The sequence below is a fragment of the Notamacropus eugenii genome, chromosome 5, assembly GCF_028372415.1.
Source record: "Notamacropus eugenii isolate mMacEug1 chromosome 5, mMacEug1.pri_v2, whole genome shotgun sequence".
NCBI classification, from domain to species: Eukaryota; Metazoa; Chordata; class Mammalia; order Diprotodontia; family Macropodidae; genus Notamacropus; species Notamacropus eugenii.
In genome coordinates, this window is record NC_092876.1 from 16,945,706 (window position 1) to 16,964,365 (window position 18,660).

The 18,660-nt window shown below is 38.3% G+C and overlaps 1 protein-coding gene across 1 annotated transcript; it reads left to right on the forward strand.

Annotated features, from left to right (window-relative positions):
- Nucleotides 1–16,984: 16,984 nt before the first annotated feature.
- Nucleotides 16,985–17,923, forward strand: LOC140508523 (olfactory receptor 2L3-like). The gene has a single exon (XM_072616476.1). It carries the CDS (start codon nucleotides 16,985–16,987, stop codon nucleotides 17,921–17,923), a length of 939 nt encoding a protein of 312 aa, XP_072472577.1.
- The last annotated feature ends 737 nt before the right edge of the window (nucleotides 17,924–18,660 follow it).

Here is an 18,660-nt window from a genome sequence, read left to right on the forward strand (position 1 = left end):
AAGCTGAATGGGCAGGACTGCCATTCAGTGTGAGACAAAGACCAGCTTGGCCAGAGCCTCCACACAGGGCTGAGGTTAAACTCAGCTCTTCAGTGCCCTCAGGGATTTTTATGCTCCAACAATGGAGTGGTCCATACGGGTTGCTGTGCAGCCTCTGTGGCCGCTGCCTGATGCCCAGAGCTATGGGAAGGTACTTTTCCCTTCCTAGATAGCTGAAAATACCCCATCACTCACCTTTGGCACCTGTGGGTTGAGTGATCTGGGAACCGCTGCTACTGAGACTGGGGAATCCACGACTGGAGATGCTGCCCCCAAGGGTTGTTCAAGAGCTGTACACATGTGGCCAAGGCTGGGCTGGGGTCTGCTCCGTGTCTGGTGCAACCGACATTTCCTGTGGGTCTTTCAGGTCACCCTGGGCTGGAAATCTCCTCCACCCTGTTGTTCTCCACTTCTGCTGCTCTAGAATTTGTTGAGAGTCCCTCTCTACAGGTATTTTATGGGCTGTGTGGAGAGACCCTGTGTATGTGTGTCTTTCTACTACGAGATCTTGGCTCCACCCCACTATAATTTATCATTTTCTGCTCCCTTCTTTTTACATCTCTTTTTACAATCCCTTCATATGTTTGAATCGTATTTTTATCATCACATCATTTATTTTGTGCCCATTTCCTCTATCTATGTATATCCCTTTTATACTTCAGAATACATGTACAATTCTCAAGAGTAACAAGTATCTTCTTCCATCATAGGGATGTAAACAGTTGCCCAAATTGAGTAACAAGTTTTCTTTTCCTCTGTTTACCTTTTTATTCCTTTCTTCAGACTTGCATTTGAAGATCAAATTTTCTGTTGATTTTTGGCCTTTTTGCTAGGATGTACTGGAAATCCCTTATGTCGTTTAATGTCCATCTTCTTGCCTGAAATGTTATGCTGAACTTTGCTGGGTAATTGATCTTTGGTTGTAGTTCCGGCTCCTCTGCCTTATAGAATATCACATTCCAATTCCTTCTATCTTTTATTCTAGAAGCTGCAAGCTCCTATATGATCCTGACTGTAGCTCCTAGATATTTCAATGGTTTCTTTCTGGTTGCCTGTAGGATTTTCTCCTTCACTTGATAGTTCTGGAATTTGACAACAATATTTCTTGTTGTGTTTAGTTTGGGATCCCTTTCAGGAGGTGAACGGTGGATTCTTTCAATGACCATTTTACACTCTGGATCTAGCACTTCTGGGAAGTTTTCTTTGATGATTTCTTGGAAGATATTTTCCAGACTCTTTTTTTCATCTGGCTTTCTGGTAGGCCAATAATTCTTAAATTTTCTCTCCTAGATATATTTTTAAAGTCAATTGTTTTTCCAATTAGATATTTCACATTTTCTTCTAACTTTTCATCCTTTAGATTTTGTTTGACTGATTTTTGCGGTCTCATAGAGACATTCACTTCTGCTTGTCCAATTCTAGTTTTCATCAAATTCCTTTCTTTAGTTAACTTTTACATCTCCTTTTTCCGTTTGTCTAATTATTCTTCTTCAGAAATTATTTTCTCCAGTAAGTTTTTTTACTTCCTTTTCCATTTGTCCAATTTTCCCAGTTAGGTTTTGTGCTTCCTTTTCCATTTGTTCAGTTTTCCTTTTTAGAGCTCTGTTCTCTTCTGTGAATTCTTTTTTCATACTTTTAAAGTCATTGGACAGCTTTTCTTCTATTTCCTTCTTCAGTTGTTCCAGGAAAGCTATCTGCGCATGTGAGCAGTTCATAATCCCTTCTGAAGTTTCAGATGGGAATACAGTCTCACTACTGAACTCTTTGGTATTCAGTGTTTTGGTCCTTGCCCCACAGAAAGATTTTATGGTGTTTTTGTGCTGGATTTGTTTTTTCTTGCTCATGACGGTGAGGCTTTGTGTGTTGTCACCTCTAGTTCTTTCAGTTAGAAGCTGGAGAATGTGTTGTTGAGCTGCTGGAGTGGGAAAGCAGGCACTTTTGTTTTTCCTTCTGTTTTGTGTTTCTGGGTTTAGCCCTGGGGCTAGCTTGTTAAGTACTGGGGAGATGTGGTCTGGTAAGGGGAGATCTCCTTATCTGAACTAAAGCAAAGGCAAGCTCAGCGCATGCCTGGTGCGAGTTTCCACCCCCTCTGTAGCTCCTCTCCTAGCGCTGAGGCATTCCTGAGTCCTAGTGTGAGTATCCACCACCCCTGGGGCTCCTCTCCTTCCAGTTAGCCCCAGCTACATTAAGAGGAATCCCCCTTAGCTATTTTCCTAGCCTAAGGTGCTGTGAGACTGTTTGCCCCTTCAGTTGTTCCCACTGATCTAGGAGTTTTCTGGAGAAATATTTTGTGGTTCTTTTGAGGTCAATGAGGGGAGGAGAAGAGAGAATTTGCAGACCATTTCATCATTTTGGCTCCCGGAAGACCATGTAGGTGACTTACAGATTTTAACCTGCAGGCTGAAAGTCTCCAGAGCAGCAGCAGCTGATACCTGGGGCTCAGCAGCTGTCACACATTCAGCTCCGCTGGTCTCGTGCCATGCAGCTGCTGCCTAAAAGGCCAGGAAAAGATAAACCAAAAATTAATTGGAAACTAAATAATCTAATGCTAAAGAATGAGTGGGTAAAACAACAACTCATAGAAATAATCAACAACTTCATTCAAGAGAATGAAAATAATGAGACAACCTACCAAATCTTATGGGATACTGCAAAAGCACTTCTTAGGGGAAGTTTTATATCTTTGAATGCCTACATGAATAAAATAGAGAAAGAGGAGATCAGTGACTTAGTCATGCAGCTGAAAAAGCTAGAAAAAAAAATTTAAAATCCCCAAGTAAGTACCAAATTAGAAATACTGAAAAATGAGATCAATAAAATTGAAATTAAGAAAACTGTTGAACTAATAAATAAAACTAATAGTTGGTTTTATGAAAAACTAATAAAATTGATAAACCTTTGGTCAATTTGTTTAAAAAAAAGAAAGAAAAAACCAAATTACCAATATCAAAAATGAAAACTGTGAACTCACCTCCAATGAGGAGGATATTTAAAAAATTATTAGAAATTACTTTGCCCAACTTTATGCTCATAAATTTGACAATCTTAACGAAATTGATGAATTTTTTAAAAATATAAATTGCCCAAATTAAAAGAAGAGGAAGCTGAACACTTAAACAACCCCATCTCAGAAAAAGAAATTGAAGAAGCCATCAATGAGCTCCCTAAGAAAAAATCTCCAGGGCCAGATGAATTTACAAGTGAATTCTATCAAACATTTAAAGAACAGTTAATTCCAATATTGTATAGACTATTTGTGAGAATTGGGGCAGGAGTACTCCCAAATACTTTTTATTATACAAATATGATTTAGATACCTAAACCAGGAAGAGACAAAACAGAGAAAGAAAATTATAGATCAATTTCTCTAATGAAAATAGATGCAAAAATTTTAAATATGATTTTAGCAAAAGGAATACAGCAACTTATTATGAGAATAATACATTATGATGAGGTACGATTTGTACTAGGAATGCAGAATTGTTTCAATATTAGGAAAACTATTAGTATTATTGATCATATCATCATCAAACTAAGACAAATTACATGATTATCTCAATAGATGCAGAAAAAGCTTTTGAAAAAATACAACACCCATTCCTATTAAAAAGGAAAAAAAAATTGGAGAGCATAGGAGTAAAGAGAACTTTCCACAAAATAATAAGCAGTATCTGCCTAAAACCTTCAGCAAGCATTATATGCAATAGAGATAAGCCAGATGCATTTCCAATAAGATCAGGGGTGAAACTAGGATGTCCATTATCACCACTATTATTCAGTATGGTACTAGAAATGTTAGCTAAAGCAATGACAAGATAAAAAAATGGATGGAATTAGAATAGGCAAAGAAGAAACTAATTTATCACTCTTTGCAGATGATATGATGATATACTTAGAGAATCTCAGAGATTCAAGTACAAAACTATTTCAAATAATAAACATCTTTAGCAACATTTAAGGTTACAAAATAAACCCACAGAAATCTTCTACCTTTCTATATAGTAGTAACAAAGTCCAACAGCAAGAGATAGAAAGAGAAATCGCATTTAAAGCTGGAGTATACACTATAAAATATCTAAGAGTTTACTTGCCAAAGAAACTCAGGGACTATATGAACACAACTACAAGACACTTTTCACACAAATAAAGTAAGATCTAAGTAAGTGGGAAAATATCAGTTGGTCTTGGGTAGACAGAGCCAGTATAATAAAAATGACAATTATATCTAAATCAGTTTACTTATTCAGGGCCATACCAATCAAACCATCAGACAATTATTACCTAGAGCTGGAAAAAACAGTATCAAAATTCATCTGGAAGAAGAAAAGGTCCAGAATATCAAGGGGACTAAGGACAAGAAATCCTAGGGAAGGTGGCCTAGCACTACCAAATTTCAAATTTTGTTATAAAGCAGCAATTACCAAACCACTTGATACTGGCTAAGAAACAGAAGAGTAGACAAGTGGAATATGCTAGTTATTCAAGACAGAGTAGACAATGAATATAGCAATATATTGAACATAGCAATATTCATTTTGTATAGCTATACAGAATATATCAATTTACTGTTTGATAAACCCAAGGACCCCAGCTTCTGGAATAAGAACTCACTGTTCGACAAAAATTGCTGAGAATACTCGATAACAGTGTGGAAGAAACTAGATATGGACCTATGCCTGACACCATACACAAGAATAAAGTCCAAATGGTTGCACGGTCTAGGTATAAAGATTGATACGATGGACAAATTGGTGGAGCAAGGAATAGTGTATTTATCAAAAGAATTTTTGTCTAAAGAAGAGATAGAAAGTGTTATGAAGTGCAAGATGGATAATTTTTATTACATTAAGTTGAAAAGTTTTTGCACAACCAAACCAAATGCAACCAAATTTCGGAGGGGTATAGAAAACTGGGAAAGAATTTTTACAGCTAAAGTTAGGGATAAAGGCCTCATTTCTAGAATATATAGAGAAGTGAGTCAAATATATAAAAATACAAGTCATTCCCCAATTGATAAATGGTCAAAGGATATAAACCAGCAATTTTCAGAGGAAGAAATTAAAGATGTCTATAACCATATGAAAAAATGCTTTTAATCACTTTTGATTAGAGAGATGCAAATCAAAACAACTCTGAGGTAACACATCACATCTATCAGATTGACAAACATGACAGAGCAGAAAGATTATAAATGTTGGAGAGGATGTGGGAGAGTTGGAACACTAAAACATTGTTGGTGGAGTCGTGAGCTGATCCACCCATTGTGCAGAGCAATTTGGAACTATGCCCAAAGAACTACAAAAATGTGCATACCCTTTTACCCAGCAATATCACTGCTAGGACGGTATCCCCAAGAGATCATAAAAATGGGAAAGGGTCCCACATATACAAAAATATTTATAGCAGCCCTCTCTGTGGTGGCCAAAAACTGGAAATCAAGGGCATGCCCATCAATTGGGGAATGCCTGAATAAATTATGGTATATGAATGTGATGGAATACTATTGCCCTATAAGAAATGATGAACAGAAAGACTTCAGAGAAGCCTGGAAAGACTTATATGATCTGATGCTGAGGGAAAGGAGCAGAACCAGGAGAACTTTGTGCACAGAAATGACCACAATGTGTGAGAGCTTTTTCTGGTAGTCTTGAAACTTTGCAACAATGCAAGGACTTAAAAATAATTCCCCATGACCCTCTAAGGCAAAATGCCTTCCACATCCAGAGAAAAAAACATGGAATTCAATCACAGAATACAGCAGATCATTTTTTTGTGTGTATCATGTTTTGGTTTGTTGTATGATTTCTCCCATTCATGAGGTGGCCTAGTCATATCACATTTTAAATTGTACTATAAAGCAGTAATCATCAAAAGCACTTGGTACTGGTTAAGGAATAGAAGGGTAGATCAGTGGAATATGTTAGATATACAAGACACAATAGTCAATGATTATAGCAGTTCATTATTTGATAAACCATAGGACTCCAGCATCTGAGATAAGAACTCTCTGTTTGACAAAACTTCCTCGGAAAACTGGATAACAATATGGCAGAAACTAGGCATAGACCAATGCATGACACCATATACCAGAATAAAGTCAAAATTGGTACATAGTCAAGGTATAAAGGGTAATACTATAAACAAATTAGGGGAGCAAGGAGCAAGTTTATTTGTCAGATTTGTGGAGAATGAAGGAATTAATGGCCAAGTAAAAGATTGAGAACATTATGAAATGCAAAATGGGTAATTATAATCACATTATATTGAAAAGATATTTTTTTGCACAAACAAAGCTAATACAACCAAGATTGGGAGAGAAGCAGAAAACTGGGTAATAATTTTTACAATTTGTGTCTGTGATAAAGGTTTCATTTCTCAAACATATAGAGAACTCAGCCAAATTTACAAGAATACAAGTCATTCCCTAATTGACAAATGGTAAAAGAATATGAACATCCAGTTTTCAGAAGGAGAAATTAAAGCTTTATATAGTAATATGAAAATAAATGCTTTACATCACTATTGATTGGAGAAGTGCAAATTAAAACAACTCTGAGGTATCACGTCACATCTATGAGATTGACTAACATGGAAAAACAGGGAAATGATAAATGTTGGAGAAGATGAGGGAGAGTTGGCAAACTAATTCATTATTGGTGGATCTGTGAGCAAATCCAAGCATTCTGGAGAACACTTTGGAACTATACCCAAAGGTGTATGAAAATGGGCATACCCTTTCACCCATTAATACCGCTTCTAGGACTGTATCCTAAACAGGTCATAAAAACGGGGAAAAGGACCCACAGGTACAAAAATATTAATAGCAGTTCTTTTCTGGTAGCCAAGAACTGGAAAATGAGAGGCTGCCCATCAATTGGGAAATGGCTGAACATGCTGCGCTATATAAATTTAATGGAATACTATTGCTCTATAAGAAATGATGATCAGGTGGACTGCAGAAAATTCTGGAAAGATTTATATGAACTGATGTTGAGTGAAACGAGCAGAATCAGTAGAAAATTATACACTGTAGCAGCCACAGTGGGTGAGGAGTGATTCTGAAAAGTTTAGCCCTTCTCAGCAATGCAAGGATCTAAAACATTTCCCAAGGACTCATGATACAAAATACCATCCACACTCAGAGAAAGAACTATGGAATTGGAACACAGAAAGAAGCAGACTTTTTCTATTTTGTTATGTTTTATTTTTATTTTTTCATGACTTCTCCAATTTGCTGTAAGTCTTCTATGGAACATGACTAATGTGGAAATGTGTTTAATGGGAATATATATGTAGAGCCCACATAAGATTGCCTGTCATCTGGGGTAGGACAATGGGAATGAGGGGAAAAATTTAAAACTTATGGAAGTGAAATCTGAAAAATGAAAGCAAATAAATTAATAAATTTGGGGGGAAATGAGGAAACTGAAGCTGAGAGAGGTTAAGGTACTTTCTCAGAGTCAGAGAGCTAGGAATTGTCATAAGCAGAATTCTAATTTCAATCTTTCTGACTTCAAGTCTAACACACTAACCATTGCACTATGAGGGACTTTGCAATATGCACAAGATTTTTCTTTCATCTGTCCTGTGATGGAGGCAGATCAAGTATTGGTACTCATTTTACTTTTAAGATAAGGGAACAAGGGAACAAGAATCCAGTAAGTACAAGAGATGGGACTAAAGACATATGGGAAGATAGAAGAATCATTCCATATCTGAGCAGAACATCCCCAAGATTTCTTAGAGGAGAAGCTAGAGAAGTGTTTGCTATCTTCTTAGCTGTTCTGGTTCTAGCTTTGACCATGGCTACTTCCTTGATCTCATTGGACCTATAAACAGCAATATAAGGAAATTGTATTGTGTTGCCTGGAAGACCTAAGGAGTCTTTGTACCCCCAATAGATTTAGGGGATCAGTCAACCCAATGGCTAGTGAAAGTGGGGGGATCTCGAATTTACCCTAATAGCTCTAACAATAGGCAATAAAAATGCAATATCAGTATGCCGTAGAACTGCTCATTACTCTGAGAAATGAAGAGAATTTTGGCTGGTCGGGCAACTCCAGTCAGAGCCAGCATGCAAGTCTCCCACCTGGAGTTCTGGTGCTCCTGTCATTGGGTCAAATTGTCTCTCCTTAAATGAAAAGAAAAGAACCTTCCAGTCAAGACTGTGCCAGTAAATAAAATCTTCAAACTGACAACTCACTCTCCAAAAAAAGAAAGAAGTATGCTTGACACAATATTCATTTTAACTTGAATTATCAACATTTTGATCACTTTAAGTCTCGAAAAGCAAGAAAACACTAAATTAATTCATGATTTGAAGCAATTTGTGTATTTCCAAGATATAAATGTTCACATTTAATATGTAACAATTAGGTCTTTTTATTCAGTTTAAGCTGATCTGGCACACCTCAGCTTCCAATTCTAGAATCCTAAAACTGCCCCCATTGACAGAAGGTAGGTTTCCCTTCTCATTCTACCAAGCACTTCCAATGTCAAGTTAAACAAGTCGTTTCTCCTCTCTGGAAATTAGTCTTATCAATTTAAAGTGAAGGGATTGAATTAGATAACTTCTAAAAGTCATAGCCAGCTCAGAAATTGTGGTCTCCCTGTATTTTTCAGTGAATGAACATCAGTGTATTCCCTTTTGGTCTTCTCTTGATGAATGTACAAGGCAAAACAATCTCCAGAGAGATGATGTCTGGATGATGGCATGTTTGTATATCAAGAGTCAGGTCTGTACAAATAAATGAGCTCAGGAGAAGTGCTTGCGGCAGAGATGAGGGGTGGTTGCAGAGGTGGTCCCTGAGGACTTGGGCAGCAGAATTGCTACAGAAAGAGATATCAGCACAGCTGACAGTACCAGAGAACATATATAGGCTTTCTGAGCTGCCTTTCCCTGCAGCAGCTGCCTTCAAGAATTGCATCAGGACCAACTGAGCAAGAGCAACCTATTATTCAGTTGTTCATCATCACTTGAAAAGGTGAGAGGGGCATCAAAGCTAGCATCACAAGAATCACATTGATAGTGTTGGAAGGATACTTTGAGATCATTAAATCAAATTTGCTTTTTTGACCGATGAGGAAACCAAGACCAAGTGAGATGAAGGTGCTTCTGAGGTTCTCATGACCATTGTCCTGTAAAGCCATAGGGCACTGGTCAGCACATAGGGAACCCTTAGGGAAATATGACAGTAGATTACTGTGTGTGCTTGATTGGCTCCCAGGAATATTTGGGGCAAATGTGTGTGTACTTCAACCAGCCTAATTGAGTCCTGAGGGGATATATTAGAGTACACTAGCTGGAGTGCTGTGCCTGCCTCAAATCACCCCATGGAGATTCAGAGCTCATTGTCCCCTCTCTTGGCCCATACAGGAAGTGCAATGAGAGAATTCTGTGGGAGGTCATGCTCCTATTATCAGTAACCACTTTTGAGAAGAATTACTAGAATAAAGTAAGCAATTAACCACTCCAAAGCTGTCTCCCTGTCCTTCCTGTCTGAACAGATCAAGAGTGAAACTCATACAGGCTGGAGTCCAGAAACTGCAGTATTTACCATGTGCCATTTGTAAAAAATCCAAATATTTTTACCCAACTTAAAGATGAGCAAACTGAGGTTCACCAAAATGTAATAAGGTTCAGAGGTGTGACTAAAACCCAAGTTTTTCTATGTTTGATAATTATTTCAAATCCACTCTCTCCATCATATGATGTTGCCTGGCCTAAAACTTAAATTAGACAAAAGGACAAACTGCTATATATGTAAGAGTAAATAAAAGTGTCTGTGGAACATCTTTCTCTGCAGATCCTCATTTAACAGTAGGTTCTCTTAAGAAGAAAAGGGTCAGTATGGCCCTCCTACAATGTAGGAAGGAGGTCATCTCACATAAGGAGTCTGTGATTGCTTGAAGGAGGTATTTGGAGGGAGCACATCACACATGTGCAGGGGCTCTGAAACATAAAAGAAGGATGAGTGTGTGTGTGTGTGTGTGTGTGTGTGTGTGTGTGTGTGTGTGTCCACATATGTGTATGGGGAGGGCAAGGCATGACATACAGTTTCCTGAGATAATTCTTTCCTTCAGTGAATCTATACTCTTTTCCATCATTTTCAGCAAATTGACGTTTTTCTATAACTGAGCTATTACTTCCTCTTCATTAGTTCTCTTCTAGTTGCTCAATTTGGATTTTTAATGGGCAGTTTGAACAGAGTAGAGATACATTCATCCATGTGGGATTATTTGCCCAGAAACACCTGATTGACATTCATCCACATCTAAAATCTGAGTGACCAAAGTAACTGGATGTCTTAGTGTCACACAACAAGTCCCAGTCAAATGAGAAAAAAAAAAAAAACTAACATTATAAGTCAATAGGGCCTCAGAGATTATGTGACCCATTTTTTTTCTCATTTTGTGCTTAAGAAATAGAAGTTCAGTCAGGTAAAGGGTCTTTCTTGCGTCACACAGAGAGGAAGTGAGGCCACCAAGATCCAAACACATGTCTTCTGATTCCCAAACCATGATAATTGCTATGTCTATAGCTAGTATTTAATTATTGTGAGGATCTTCCTGTCCAGAAACTCCCTCCATCAGTGCAAACTAGTATGTTCCTACCAAATACCTGAAGGATCTAATGTGCTGTAATGTACAGATCATAACTGATCTTGTTGGATTCAGGACTTAAAACTGTATCCCAAGGTTGTCCCTCCCCCTCTCTCTCCATGATTCACTCCTATGTTACTTAGGAGCAATGACAGTAACATTAGATCATGATTATATAATTCTTTAAAGTTAGCAGAGAAGTTTCCACCCTTTTCTTTCCACCCATAGCTCTAGAACTATTTCTTCCTCAATATGTTTCTTCACCAGAACCATACTATATTTCTCAGCCTTTATTTTTCCTTATTGTGATGTAAGTTGCCTAAAGCCAAGTGCTTACAAACCAAGTGAGAGAATTGCGGTGATACTGTACTTTCTGACTGTAATTGTTAGTAGTATTACTGAGTTCCTAGAAATGAACTACTCTATCAAGAGATGCTTTGGTGCAGTGGCTAAAAAAATCCAAGAACGTTCTGTGGTCTAATTGTGCTTGGTTCTCCAGACAGAGGGTGACCAGCAAGTGATGCACACTAAGTAAAGGCAGATATGTTCACCTTATCTTTTGAAGACACAAGGAGAAAAAAATCAAAATATCTTCAAATCCTTTCTCAAATGCAAAATGAAAATATTCATATGTTCACTTTCAACTTAAGATGATGATGATAAAAAACATTAACTAGCAATCATGAAATGATAGTATAGCTTAAATATGGCACTTTTAAAATATAAACTACTTTGAATACACATTGTGCCATCTGAACCTTGAATAGCCAAATAAATGAGAAAACTTGGTGTGATTGAGGTGAAAGAATTTTCCCCAGATTGTACAGGTATGTTTCTTCTGATTCTGGGAATACTGCTCTTTTTGAAATCTCCATTGGGATCATTTGCATGGCAGGAGAGCAATAGAGGAAGACATGCTAGGGCTTGGCTTTCTTCATCTTTTGCCTCCTTTGTCTTCACTAATGCTCCCTTTTTCTTCATCCAGATAAGCATCATTGTAAAGGATGATATGCTCTGTACTCAAAAACTAAACAACTCAAACAAATTGTAGGATTCTGTCTTGTAACCTAAGCCAACATCTCTTGAAATGATTTCCTTGAACAAAAATATTTGAGCTGAGAGTGGGAGTCCAGAATTCCATCGCTTTAGAAAGAGAAAAATCTGCTTCACTCTGGAAACCTGAAGCAAGGAATGCAAAGGAAATAACTTTCATGGACCAGAAATACCTGAGGAAGCAAAGACAGAACGTATTTTTAAATGAAGGTGGGTGAGGGAAGACAGAAACAAGCAAATAGCTGGAAACAAACATTGACATAGAGCCAGAAAACAAAGATAGAGACAGAGACAAACAGGGAAGCAGACACAGGCAGAGTCAGAGATACAGAAAGATACAGAGAGGCAAAGAAACAGAAAAAAATAAACTGAGACTGACCAACAGAGAAAACCGTTACCAGAAGCAATTTGGAAGAAATGACCTTCCAATCATCTGTGGACTTTGGACAAAATTAGGTAAGTAAGGAAATCAAAGTAGATGTATTTATGAATTCAGTGATTTCTGAAGATCCATCGGGCATGAAATCCTCTGATTGTTAGAATAAAGAAGAATTTGTATACAGCTCAGTCTCAATTCTGTCAGCCTCAAAGAGAAATATATTCATTCATTTATTCATTCATTCAAAAATTTTTCATTAAGCAGGCACTATCATTGTATATGGAGAATACTGATTCCCATGGGGTGATAGGAATAAAAAGTGAGGTGCATGCAGGCTACAAACGGAATATGTAACTAAGCTACTTTGGCAACGACGTGCATCATATCTTAGGGTCTAAGTCTTAGATCTAATAAAAACTCGATATAGTAATGGGTTGGTGGGGTAGCAAGCAGTGACAATAAATATTTTGGCAAAGCAATGGCTCCATCAAGATATTAAGAGAATTTGAATCAAAGTCTCCAGAATGCTAATTAATTTCCAGTGCCTGTGCCAATGAAACTCTGGCCATTTTCAATTAAAAATATCACAGTCAATGCTCAGAACAAACAGAGAAAAGGGACAAGGGCAGGGGGTAATTTATATTTCTTTGCTTGTTATTTTTGTAAAAGAATGCTTTAATAACTTATTGTTATTTTTATATTACCTACATTTTGCAATGCAAAAAGAGCCAATCTGCATAAGAGAATTAAAATGAAGAATAAAAAGTCCATAAAACTTAAACAACATACAGGAAAACATTGGACATTATTTGCAGTGTCCTACAGTCAAAGTGCTCCATCTTTCAGACTAAATTTCGTAATAGTTTCGATTCTTTTGTTGGTTATTTAATTTGTATTGTTGAAATCATTGTGTGTGTTGTTTTGTTTTTCATTCTTCTTTCTTCACTTTTCATTGGTTCATCAAGCTCTTTCCATGTTTCTCCTTTTTATCACACTCATCATTTCTTGGAGAATTATAATATTCCATTATATTCATGCATCAGAACTTGTTTATTCATTCCCTAACAAAGGGATACTACCTGCCCCTCCCAAAAAAGTAATTCTTTGCACCATAAATATTTTGCTATAAATCATTTGGTGTGTACATGGGCTCTGTTCATCTTTGATCTCCTTAAGCAATGTTCTTACCCATGAAGTCTCTGGTTCAAACAATATGAACACTTAGTCACTTTCTTTACATGACTCCATCTGACTTTCCAACAGTAAGATCAATTCACAACCCTACCAAAAAATGCATTAAAAATGTAGACTATAAAGAAGCTATCTTGCAAGGCTTAAATCTAAACCAGCCTGGCCCTCATTGATTGGCCAACAATGAGTTGGGCAATGATGAGACTAATCCTCATTTGGCTATTTTTTAAAATGCAAATAGCTACTGTTTATGTTTTGGCCAGAAACCCTGAGGGTCTTCCTCTCCCTAATGGATTTTTTAACTAGGTAAAGTGGTCATCCTCTATCTCATTTCCAAGACTTACTGTGTGGGCAATTGTCTTAACCAGACTGAGTCCTTTGAAAACCTTTTCTTGAAAATGCCAGTATCTTCCAACGCCTTCCAGGCTATCTCCAGTTGTCCTGATCTTTATCTGGCCACTGGACCCAGTTGGCTCTGGAGGAGATAGTGAGACTAGTGATTTTGCACAGCCCTTTCTCACTTAAATCCAGCTAACTTGTCTGTCATGACATAATCTCCCTGATGGCATGGTCCCCTTCAAGAATGAAGGACAAGCAGAAAAACAATATTAACATCATCTGTGTGTTTCAGGTTGCTGTGGTCTTGGTGTAAGATGTTAATCTAAGCCTACTTACTGACTGAATACCAGTTTTCCCAGTAATGATTGCTCATTAGGAAATTATTTCTTAGGTAACAGAATTTCGAGTTTAATTTCATTTTCTTTTCAAAGTAATCATAGCTATAAAAATTGGAATTTTAGTCAGTTTCCAGTCATCCTCTTTTGCCCAGGAAATAAGTAATGTTTGGATTAAGTGAATCAACAGCTATCTTGTGCCAATATGACTCAACTTTTAGGGAAGAAGAAATTTGAAGGTGTAATATCAAGTACTGAATATGTTTTCATATCTCAAAATAAGATGCTACCTCACAACAAGAATATCATAAAAACTGATACTGAGATTACATAATTCTTTGAATTCTGTGAAGCTAAAATGAATTTGGAATTATAGAGAAATAGTCTCATTCCTTGATGTGGCTTAGAGTTGGAAATATGCATATGTTTGTTTGTATATCTGTATGTATCACAAATATCCGGCAGGTAATCAGGTATTTACTGGATCTATGACCCTGATGAGTCATTTGACTGTTCTGTGCCTCAATTCCTCCATCAAGAAAAGAATAATAGTACCTACCTCACAGGGTTGTTGTGAGAATAAAAATGAGATAATATTTGCACAGCACTTTTCAAACTTAAGAACACTAGATAGATGCTATATTTAAGTATATAGCATACAAATTACATAAATTAGTGTAATATATAAATAAGATGCAAAAATATATAAATGCTATATATGTGTGTCAGTATAACTGTAATAGGTATCTATACTTAATAAAATGGTATTATAGGAGCAGATAGGGGCAGTTGGAAAAGTGAAAGGAGGGTTTTGTGCCTTCAAAGAAATTACTAGTGCTTTGAGGAAGGAAAACAAGAGTGTTTAGGTATTGATTCTAGGTAGAGTATGACACCAGAGTATAAGAAATTTAGAGGAAGCAGGGTAATCAGCAAAGTTTCCCCTAGGGAGTGAAACATGGCCTCACCCCTGAAGGACAAGAAGGCTATGAAGGCGTCTTTCTGAGGAAAGATGACTCAGGCTGTGCTAGAACCCTTTTCTATTGTTAACTATTTAGTGTGAACACTGACACCTCAGAAATTCTCAGAAGCTACACATCAAAACTCAGAGAATTGCTTTTTTTCATTGTTTGTTTAGATTTAAGGAAGTGATGAAGAACAACTCAATAGTGCAGATTGAATTTAAACCACAGCCTAGTTTTTAGAGAACTGGTTGTTAAGTATTTACAAATGGTTGGTTGGTTGGTTGTTGTCCATCATTCTCACAGAGGACCAAAATGTCATCACTATACTTGTGTCAACTTTCAGTGTATCCAGCTGTAGCTGATCAGACCAATATGAACTCAGAATGCTGTACCACAGGGCAGCCACAAGAAGTCCAGGTGACCATTTGAAGTGGATAGTCTAAACTTGCCCACCCAGTGTTCCCTCTGAGATGTTTCAATTCTGCTTTGCTCCTAGAGCACAGCACCTTCTCTGAGGTGGGCAGACCATACTGAGCTATCCTGTGCCAGTGTCTCCCAAATAACACAATCGATTCCAAAGATCTTAAGAGAGACCTTGAGACTGTCGTTGTATTTCTTCTTCTGACCACCATGTTAACACTAGCCCTGTTTAAGGGCTCTGTAAAAGTCTTTTTGGCAAGCATATATTTTGCAAATGTTGTTAAACATTTATAAATACAGGGCAGATAATACACAAAGCATGATGTAAAGAGCGTGTGTTAAGCAAATACTCATTGGGTAGATGATATAGAATCCATTTCCCTCCTTAGAGATGTGCAAAATGGCTCCTGGAGTACTTAAAGGATCTGCCCCCATCACAGTTTGTTAGTTAAAAAGCAGTAAACAGATCTCCAGTTCTCTTGATTCATAGATCAGTGTGAATATACTACCTCATGGTGCCTCCTAATGTTCTAGAAATAGATGATACTGCACTCTTTCTTGGTTTAAAAGAGGTTGCAAAATCCATATCTCTCAGTCCAGTGCCCCTTTCACCAGTCATTTAGCTTGGCATTTCAGAGCTCTGGGAGGTCCAACATTGGAGAGATCAGATAAGGTCAGATGCACAGGTATTCATCAACTCAGCATTCTGTGAATTGAAAGGGTTCTATTACAGCACTGTTTTAACTGGAGAAGCATCATGAATGCTCACAGGGTAACACAGCCCAAACCCTAAAGTTCTCTATTAAGATGCCCTTAACCTCTGGAAATGAAAGTCAACAAAGGGTCAGCTTGTGATGTAGCTATAATCTACATGGAACTCAGGAATCTCCATGGCAGTTGCCTCTTGCCCACAACATCAGACACATATGATGGCCATGTCAAGTCCCATCTCTATTCCCTTACTGACACTAATGACAAATATTTAGAATGGAGAATAAGCTAAGATTAATATGAAGTGTTGTTTAGTTGTTCTCATTCATACCCAACTCTTTGTTTCCACATTTGGGATTTCCCTGTAAAAAATATTGCATTGGTTTGAAATTTCCTTCTCCAGCTCATTTTACACATGTAGAAACTGAGGCCAACAAAGTTAAATGACTTTCCCTGCATCACAGAGCTAATCAGTGTCTGAGGACAGATCTTCCTAACTGCAGGCCCAGCATTTTTTCCACTTTACCAGCTTGTTACTATTACAACAACAACAAAAAAAACAACAATAAAACACATTTGTATATTTTTTAAGGTTTGCAATGCCCTGCACATATGTGATGTAAGAAATAATTTTATGGAATAGATGCTATTATTCTTTCCATTTTGCAGGTGAGAAAAATAAGGCAAAAAAAGACTCAATGACTTTCCCAAAGTCACACCCCAAGCAAATGTCTGAGGCCAAAGTTGAAGTGTGATCTTCCTGGTTCCACATACAGTGTTCTCAAAAGGAGTGCCTAGCTACTGAAAATCCAGTGCATCAGAATATAGAAGCATTGTTGAAATGCAGGAATGGGGAGACTCTAGGACAAACCCGAGGGACTTTAGCTTCTCTGAAGTTTCTTTCCATTTCCTCATTTTATCCTTCAAGAAAACAACACCAGAAACACCCTGCTATGGAGGAATGGAATCAAACCACCACTGGTTTCTTCTTGCAGGGCCTATTTCCCCCAACACAAACTGGTCTGTTTCTCTTCCTCCTGGTTGTCCTCATCTTCCTAATCACCATCTTGGGTAACGCAACCATGATTCTCCTAATCTGGAAGGATCACCACCTCCACACTCCCATGTATTTCCTGCTCAGTCAGCTCTCTCTCTTGGACCTAATGTACATTTGCAGTACAATTCCCAAGATGGCTGTCAATTTCCTATCTGGGGATAATTCTATTTCTTTGGTGGGTTGTGGATTCCAAATTTACTGTTTTTTACTCATAACTGGTGGAGAAGGGTTACTCTTGGCATCTATGGCCTATGACCGCTATGTGGCCATTTGCCGCCCCCTCCATTATCCTATTCTCATGAACAAGAGAATGTGTTTTCTGATGATTTCTGGGTCATGGGTTTCTTCATCCATTAATTCCATGTTCCATACAGCGTATGCACTTTGTATGCCCTATTGCAACTCTAGAATCATTAATCATTTCTTTTGTGATATACCAGCCATGTTGCCTATGGTCTGCATGGACACCTGGGCCTGTGAATATGCAGTGCTCTTCAGTGCCAGCCTGTTTCTTTTGGTCCCTTTCATTGGCATCATGGCTTCCTATGGATGGGTTGTCTATGCTATCCTTCATATGCATTCATCACAGGGTAAGAAGAAAGCATTCACTACCTGTTCTACCCCCCTGACTGTGGTCTCCTTCTACTATGCCCCATTTATGTATACATATCTTACACCCCCATCTCTGCGTTCTCCAGAAGAAGACAAGAACCTGGCCATCTTCTACACCATCCTCACTCCTATGCTCAACCCCATCATTTATAGCCTGAGGAATAAGGAGGTTTTGGGGGCCCTCCAGAGAGTCTTTGGAAGAGCCTCATCCAACAAAGAGTAGCTAGGGACATAAAGTTACAGAAATAAAACCAGAAACAATCTTACCAATCACATAGGTGAACTACTTTTTTTTTGACAGATAAAGATACAGGCTATGGAGGGGGCAGAGCCAAGATGGCGGAGTGAAAGCAACGACTCACCTAAGCTCCTGGACAAACTCCTCTGGATATCTCTGAAAGGAGAATCTGAGCAGACTTTGGAGGTGTAGAATCCAGTGGGTGACAGAATTTGACAGATTCGGAGCCCAGGTTGGACTGGAAGGTCCACGGGAAGGATCTGTTCTGCGGGGGTAAGCCCCCAGCGTACAGCGCAGCGCAGTCAGCACAGCAGGGCAGAAGGGACCTGAGAAGCCCGAGAGTGGCGGGTGAAACCAGCGGAGCAGGAGACAAGCCAAACCGAGCCGGTAAGAGCCGCTGAGCACCATACATCAGCGCAGCAGCCCTTGAAACCTTCAGCCTGAAGACTAAACTTCGGTAAGTCAACTATTTCAACTTCCAGGACCTAGGATGGCAGAGTGATCAGTAAATGCTCTCTCCTCTCCCCTGATGACCGTGAAAGAACCATAAAATTCTTCCCCAGATAAATCCTGGATCAGCGGGGACAGCAGAAGGGGGCAAATAGTCTCATAACACCAGAGGCTAGAAAAATAGCAAAGGGGGATTCTTCCTACTATGGCAGAGGCGATCTGGAAGGACAGACGACACAGGGCAGAGAAAATTTGCACTGAGACCCAGGCAA

Coding starts and splice junctions, on each gene's coding strand:
- LOC140508523 (XM_072616476.1), top strand. CDS start 16,985: ATGGAGGAATGGAATCAAACCACCACTGGTTTCTTCTTGCAGGGCCTA.